This window comes from Puma concolor, chromosome B2 (assembly GCF_028749965.1).
Source record: "Puma concolor isolate L17-30 chromosome B2, mPumCon1.1.hap2, whole genome shotgun sequence".
NCBI lineage: Eukaryota > Metazoa > Chordata > Mammalia > Carnivora > Felidae > Puma > Puma concolor.
The window spans coordinates 700219-708172 of record NC_141671.1 but is presented as its reverse complement, the minus strand read 5'-3'; the positions used below and the strand labels follow the sequence as shown (position 1 = coordinate 708172).

The following is a 7954-nucleotide window of genomic DNA, read 5'->3' as shown; positions in this document are numbered from 1 at the left end:
ACATCACTTTACAACTGTCACAATGGCTAAAATGAAAAGACAAGAAATAAATGTTGGCAAGGATATAGAGGAAAAGGAACCCTCCTGCACTATTGGTGGGAATGTAAATTGGTGCAGCCACTGTGGAAAACAGTATAGAGTTTCCTTGAACTATTAAAAATAGGAATAACATATGATCCAATAATTCCATTCCTGGATATTTACCTAAGAAAATGAAAACATAAATTCCAAAAGACATGTGCACCTTATGCATATTGCAGCATTATATACAATAGCCAAGATATGGAAGCAGCTTAAGTGTCCAGACAAATGTACAAGGAAGATATGGTATGTATATACAATTTATTAATCAGTCATGAAAAAGGATGATATCTTGCCTTCTGTGACAAAATGGGTGAACACAAAGTGTGTTATACTAAGTGAAATAAATGAGACTGAAAAAGACAAATACAATATGATTTCACTTATATGTTCAATCTGAAAAAAAAAAAGAATAAACAAACATCAGACCCATAAATACAGAGAACAGACTGTTGGTTGTCAGAAGGGAGGGGGTTAGGGGATGGGAAACGTGGATGAAGGGGCATTGGAGGTGCAGGCTTCCAATTATGAATAAGTCACAAGGATAAAAGGTACAGCACAAGGAATATAGTCAATGATATTGTAATAGCATTTTGTGGTGACACATGATGACTACATTTGTTGTAAACATAGATTAATGTATAGAGATGCTGACTCAGTATGATGTACATCTGAAACTAGTGTAACATTGTGTGTCAGTGTTAGTTAAAATAAAAAACAATCTTGCAAAATTTAAATTTTTCCACCCATGAGTTTTCAGCACTGTAAATTACGGCATGAGTGTTTCAATTATTCTGAAGCCAAATCCACTGAGACACTGACAATAAGCACAAATATGTTATTCCCCTATTACAATATAAGTTTCATTAAGGCGAATTTTTATCTGTTATTGATCATTGTTATATTCTGAAGCATCGACAAAAGTGACTAACACAATGGGCACTCAACAAATATTTTTTGACTGAATAAATAAGAGAATATTTTAACTTTTTCTTGCCATAATGATTTATTATTTAACCCAAGCGAGGGACTATTTTTTATGTAGTCCATGTTAGGTGAGGTAAAAAGTCTATACTGTGCTAGGCTCTTTTGGAAGAAATATATGGAGACAAAAGCCCTTTCGTTTCTTAAAAATCAAATTGGAAGGTGACCACTGCTTTTTTCCCTGTGTAGAACTAGAAATATTCCTACTTTTACTAGAGCAAGAATCTGAAGAAACAATAGCCCGAGGAAAGTGTAAAAAAAAGAAAATTCTATCTTGACAAGGTAGATGAGTTTTCTTGGATTCTTTTGGTCCTGAGTCCATTTTCCACAACAAGGAAAATGCCAACATTTTTCCTTCCATTTTTATGGCAAGAAGTAAATTAGAAAGTAGTATTCCCACTAGGGAATTTGTACAGTGTTTCTTGCCAAGAGATGTCCACTGAGGTTCGTTATCTGTATGAAGAAAATGTCCCACCACTTTATATAAAGCGAATCACTCCTTAACGAATGTTATTTTACAGGAAAATTGGTTTCCACATGTAAACATATTTGGGATTTTTCAAATCAAATACACAAATTATATTAGGGAGTTAGGATATGATGTGAAGCCACTGAACACAGACTATTCAATCCTTATCTCCAATTAACATTTAGTCCTGTTGGAAAGAAAAGATCAAGTTGGATTTGCAAGAACAGGGAGCATAAACATCAAATACCTGCAATAATGTAAGGTAGGTGTTGTATGTGGGTGGGAGTGATCTATTCAGCTTCATGATTTTATCTTTTTGTAATTCCATGTGAGTTGTGACCTCTCTCTGCTAAGTTCTGCACTAAACAATGTGTAAATAAATTGAAACCCTTAATAATGCAATATTATAATTTAAATCATTAAAACATGTCTCCTTTAATGAAGAATGACATAGGGACACTGTTTGCATTAGTGGGCATTTCTATGAATTAAAATATATGTGTATTTGCATAAAAATCTTAATAAAATGAACCCCTGGATTCAAGCCACATGGTAGGAGTGATTCAGGGAATTCAAGAAAAAGCAATCTTTGTGAGGCGTCTATCTGGTGGGGTAAATACACTGCTAATATTTGTATGCAACCAGAACGAGGACTAATGAATCAATATGGACTCACTAGGCACTACACTTCCTAAAAGTAACTACCACAACATTAAATATTACACTCAGTGTAGTCACAGATACTGGGTTAATTAATCCTCACAACACAGCTGGTAAGCAATGCAGAAAAGGCCAATGTGTTAACTATCCCAGTCGACAGGATCCAGGTTCTCTGATTTCACATCCTCTTTTCTACTACGACAGTGTTTTTCAAACTTCTTACCATGGCCAATAGCAAGATACACGTTTTATATCATAACCCACATCACACATCTACACATACACTCACACATGTAATGGAAACAAATACAGTAAATACACAAAGAAGCATTGAACTGCCAAATTTGTGATGGATTTCAACTCCTGGTGTGACAAGCATGAACCCACATTACATTGTACTTTTAAGCACTGATGCCTTGAATGTCTCATATCACCATGCAGTGGTATCAATTACTATTGGTCTCATTCTTTGAGTACTGAACCTGTGGCAAGGAACCATTTTCTTTAAGCTGCATGTTTCCTGTTGGGACAAAAGGTTTGTGCTGCAATAGTCAGTTTAGGATTTGGGGCATAGGCCCAAGGAACAGCGATGTAATGCATTCAGACTGATTCTGTTGGAGCTCGGAACGTCCTGAACTTCCCTAGATCACGTCATGAATTCAAGCAGAGTGGTCTAAGGCCAGCAGATAGTGGATGAAAGAAAAGAAGCCATGTGGTAAGTCAGCATGGCTGGTTTCTGAGAACCACTCCTCTGTTTTATTCTTTTCTCTGATATAAGAGCAATAGTGACGTTCCCCTTCCCTAATCACTTTTATAATAAAATTTGCTCCATTGCATTTCTTAGGCAAACACAAAGATTTGTTGCCCTTTCTTTTAGACACGCTACAAAATAATAATGTTTGGTATTGAGACTCATATTGTTTCATGATTACAAGTATCAAACAACTTCACTGGAGTTACACCACAGAGAAAATCTCTGCATAATTCACTCTATGCAAATGAATAAACTGACCCTCAGGAAACCCCATACTGAAATACGTGTCCTCACTTTCACTTGAATCCACCAACAAGAGAAATGACAGTCATGAATCCGGGCAATGCAAGCATTCCAAAGTTCTTCATCCTATTGGGTTTCTCTGACCATCCCTGGTTGGAAATGCCACTCTTCATAATTGTGCTTGTGGCTTACATCTGCACACTAGTGGGAAACATCTCCATTATTGTTGTGTCCAAGGTGGATCCTCATCTTGACAGCCCTATGTACTTCTTCCTTTCCAACCTCTCCTTTCTGGACCTGTGTTTTACCACAACCACCATCCCTCAGCTGCTGGTGAACCTCTGGGGCCCAGATAAGTCCATCAGCTATGGAGGCTGTGTGGCCCAGTTCTATGTGTTTCACTTCCTGGGAGCCACAGAATGCATCATCTTGGCGGTCATGTCTTTGGATCGGTACATAGCCATCTGCAAGCCCTTGAGGTACCCAGCTATCATGCATCAGAGACTCTGTGTGTCCCTAGTGGCCATGGTGTGGATAAGTGGCTTGGCTAACTCCTTGCTTCAGGCATCCCTCACTGTCCAACTGCCACTTTGTGGTAACAACAAGGTGGATGACTTCCTGTGTGAGATTCCGGTGATGATCAAGATGTCCTGTGTTGACACCACTTTCAATGTAACTATGCTCTCTGTCGTGGTGACATTATTTACCTTGATTCCTTTGTCTCTTATTCTTGTCTCCTATGGGTTCATTGTAGCTACAGTGCTCAGAATTCGTTCATCAACAGGAAAGAAGAAGGCCTTCAACACCTGTGGCTCTCATGTTATTGTTGTCTGTCTCTTCTATGGGCCAGTAATGTGCATTTATGTGCAACCTTTTGGTACTAACTCCCAGGACAAGAACAAACTCATGGCCCTGTTCTACAGTCTGCTGACTCCTATGCTTAACCCTTTTATCTATACTTTGAGGAACAAGGACATGAAAGGGGCAATAAGGAGACTTCTCCTCCCATTGAGCCATCAGGGAAGAGAATAAGCACCACCATTTTATACTCCACACTCCATGTAGGACTCCAAAGAGCCCCTTCTCTAAATTACTTCTCAATTTTCCCTCCTCCAAAATGGTTAATATCCCTCAGTAACTATCCAATGTACATGTATGTTTATTCACCACAGTGCTGTGATTGTTGGCCCTCATTTTGCAATGTGAACCCTAATTCCCATTTGCCTTCAATTTGCATGAGACTGAGTCCCTGTTTAAATCCTCTTAGTCCATCTAGGGATTCTACCTTAGGAATCTGAAAAGTATGCAATGAATAAATGTTCACTAACTGACTCATTCAACATCAACCATTTATGTGTAATTTTATAAAAATAATGCAAGTAATATAAACCACAGTTATCCTTCTTACTATTATGGGATATGATATTATAAGTATGATTTGCTAATTAACTATTTTTATTGAAGTATAATTGATATAGAATGTTATATTAGTTTCAGGTATACAACATAGTGATTCAACAATCATATATGTTATCAAATGCTCACCATGATAAATGCAGTCACCATCTTTCACCCTAGAACATTATTACAATATTATTAACAATATTCCCTATGCTGTACTTTTCATCCTTGTGACTATTTTATAACAAGAAGTTTGTGTCTCTTAATCTCCTTCACCTAATTTGTCCATCTCCCTACCCCAACCCTTCTGGCAACAGTTTGTTCTCTGTATTTATGAGTCTATTTTTGTTTTTTGTTGTTGTTGCTTGCTCACTTTTTATTTTTTTAGATTCCACATATAAGCAAAATCATATGGTATTTGTCTTTTTATTCCTGCCTTATTTCACTTAGGATAATACTCTCTAATTTTCACACATGATGTTGCAAATGGCAAGGTTTTTTTTTTTTTCTTTTTTATGGCTGAGTACCATCCCATTGTGTCTGTGTGTGTATATATATATTCTTTATCCATTCATCTACGTTGGATACTTGGGTTACTTCCATGTCTTGGCTATTATTAATAATTCTGGAATAAACATAGGAAAGAATATATCTTTTGAATTAGTATTTTTTTTTGTTGTTGTTTCTTGGGTAAATACCCAGACATGGAATTACTGGGTTATATGGTATTTATGTTTCTTTTTTTTTTTTTTTAATATTTAGATGTTTATTTTTGAGAGAGAGACACACACAGAACATGAGAGGGAAGGGTCAGAGAGAGAGGGAGACATAGAATCTGAAGCAGGCTGCAGGCTCCAAGTTGTCAGCACAGAGCCCTAAGCAGGGCTCAAACTCCAGGACCATGAGATCATGACCTGAGCTGAAGTCAGATGCTTCACCAACTGAGTCACCCAGTCACCCCTCTATTTTAATTTTTTTAGGAATCTCCATACTGTCATCCGTAGTGGTTGTACTGATTTAAATTGCCTCCAACAGAGCCAGTCAAATCCCTAATGAATTACTGGCAAGACCAGATAGGATAATATCTCATACTGTATAACTCAATCTTCAATCACACATTCACTGTCTGATCCTTTATAAATAACATAATTGAAAAAATATTTGACTCTTACTTTACTACGTGTCTCCATGGGATTCCTTCCTTTTGAGTCTTTTTTAATGTTTATTTATGTATTTTGAGAGAGAGAGCACAGCAGGGAAGGACAGAGAGAGAGAGAGAGAGGGAGAGAGAGAATCCCAAGCAGGTTCCACGCTCAGCACAGAGCCTGATGCAGGGCTCAATCTCACGACTGTGAGATCTTGACCCATCTTGAAATCAAGAGTTAGCTGCTTAACCTACTAAGCCATCCAGGTGCCCACAGATATTTGACTGAAGTAACTATTTCCACGTGTACAAAGGGAAACCTTATGGGCTCAAATCTGAGAGACTTCTATGCAGCCTCCTGGTGTTGAGAGTTGTGTAAACTTCGCTGGGGAGATAATTTTCCTAGCATGAGAATATTAGGTGTATTTGGTGTACTGAAAGGATGAACTAGTTCAATTATTTATGAATAAAGTATTAGATGTTAAGAAAGAACATGGGGGTGGTGGAAGATAAGGTGGGAAGAATGGAAAATAAATCGTCTATCACATCATCAATTCTGAGAAGTGATGAAGCAGAAAGATATATGATGATGTGGGAGGGGAATTCTATTGATTTTATCAGTGATATTAATTCATTATAAGCCTGTCATTTTTCATACTACTTTACTCCCTACCCTTACAAACTCTCATATTTTAAATTGTGTTTGAGGTAAATTTATATTTTTCTAACAACTAAGTACTTTTATGCAAGGTGTTCATATATCTGCACATCCTGGTGCATTTGTATGTTTCCACTATTCCCTTCCAAATGGCAAGAACAAAACCCACTGACTCATATTGTACAAGCCTCTAATATAGAGATATAAAATGATTACAATCACTAATCAATCATTAATGTTTAATTCCTTTTCTATGCATTGCCACAAACTTTTCTCTGTAGACATGAATGGAAGGACACTATGATTCTGCTGTTGTTGGAAACAAGGAAATACACTCTTTTTGGAGGCAGGATGATTCCCTGCCGTGACCATGTGTCTGGTAAAAAAAATATATATATATCTGATTTCACTATGTGAACCTCTTTCATAGTACTGGCCACTTGAAACTTTGCATTACTTTGGATGACTACTATCTCAAAACAAACAAAAAACCATAAGGTCTTTTTATCTCACTTGGTAACCTAAGGAGTCAGTGCAATAGGAGCTAAAGAATAGGCTCTGAATAAATGCTTTTTTTTAATGAATGAATGAATGAATGAATGAATGAAAAGTATTATCTACAGCCTCATTACCCATGATTAAAACCTGTATTATAGACTCATGTAAAATGTGTCATGTACTAAACAATGTATAATAGCAGATGTTGTTAGTAGCTGATACTTAAGGAAATACTTCTCAAATTATCTTCTGGAATGGCTCCAGTAGATCTGAACTGCACCCAGTTTATAAAAATTAATCCAGTGGTGCCTGGGTGGGTCTGTCAGTTGGGCATCTGACTTTGGCTCAGTCATGATCTCGCAGTTTGTGAGTTGGAGCCCTGCATCAGGCTCTGCGCTGACAGCTCGGAGCCTGGAGCCTGCAGCCTGCTTTGGATTCTGTGTCCCCTCTCTGCCCCTTCCTTGTTCGTGTTCTGTCTCTCCCTATCTCTCAAAAATAAATAAACATTAAAACTTTTTTTAATGAAAATAAAAAAAAATAATCCATATTTAAACAAATTGAGGAAAGCCATATATTATTCTTGGAGTTTGGAAAGAATGTTAACATATTAAATGTGTGATAACTCCAAAGTACACAGTCGCCATGTTTAACACTTCTCAAGTATTTTTGTTCTTATTTTATTGGCTTCGTTTTGAGAGAAAATAACATATAGCACAGTTTAGGAAATAACTCACTAGAAAACTTGAATCTCAGAATAGAAGCAGAGATCATAGAGGAACTGAAGAAAGCAGAAAATCTCACCATTGCGGTATATGAATAAATAGACTCTTACAAAATGTTTGTTGGGTTTTGAAATAAAGTTGCCCATAATAGTCCCTTTATACCTCCCCAAGTGTCTGAAATCTCAATACTATTTATTCCTTTAGGATATCAAGTTTGCAGTCAATTACTACATTTGCAACTTCAAATCAGTATGCACTAGACTAATTATTTCCTCTTAATTATGGTATAAATATAATAGCAGCTACACATAGGACATGATAATGTAGTTAACTGCACTAT

At 36.8% G+C, this 7954-nt stretch overlaps 1 protein-coding gene across 1 annotated transcript; it reads left to right on the top strand.

Annotated features, from left to right (window-relative positions):
* The first annotated feature begins 2959 nt into the window (after positions 1 to 2959).
* On the top strand, positions 2960 to 4288 carry LOC112853719 (olfactory receptor 2B11-like). Its single transcript, XM_025917282.2, has one exon. The coding sequence runs from the start codon at positions 3270 to 3272 to the stop codon at positions 4221 to 4223; it is 954 nt and encodes a 317-aa protein (XP_025773067.2). The 5' UTR covers positions 2960 to 3269; the 3' UTR covers positions 4224 to 4288.
* The last annotated feature ends 3666 nt before the right edge of the window (positions 4289 to 7954 follow it).

Excerpts from the sequence above, each read along its gene's own strand:
- LOC112853719 (XM_025917282.2), top strand. The coding sequence starts at position 3,270 with ATGACAGTCATGAATCCGGGCAATGCAAGCATTCCAAAGTTCTTCATC.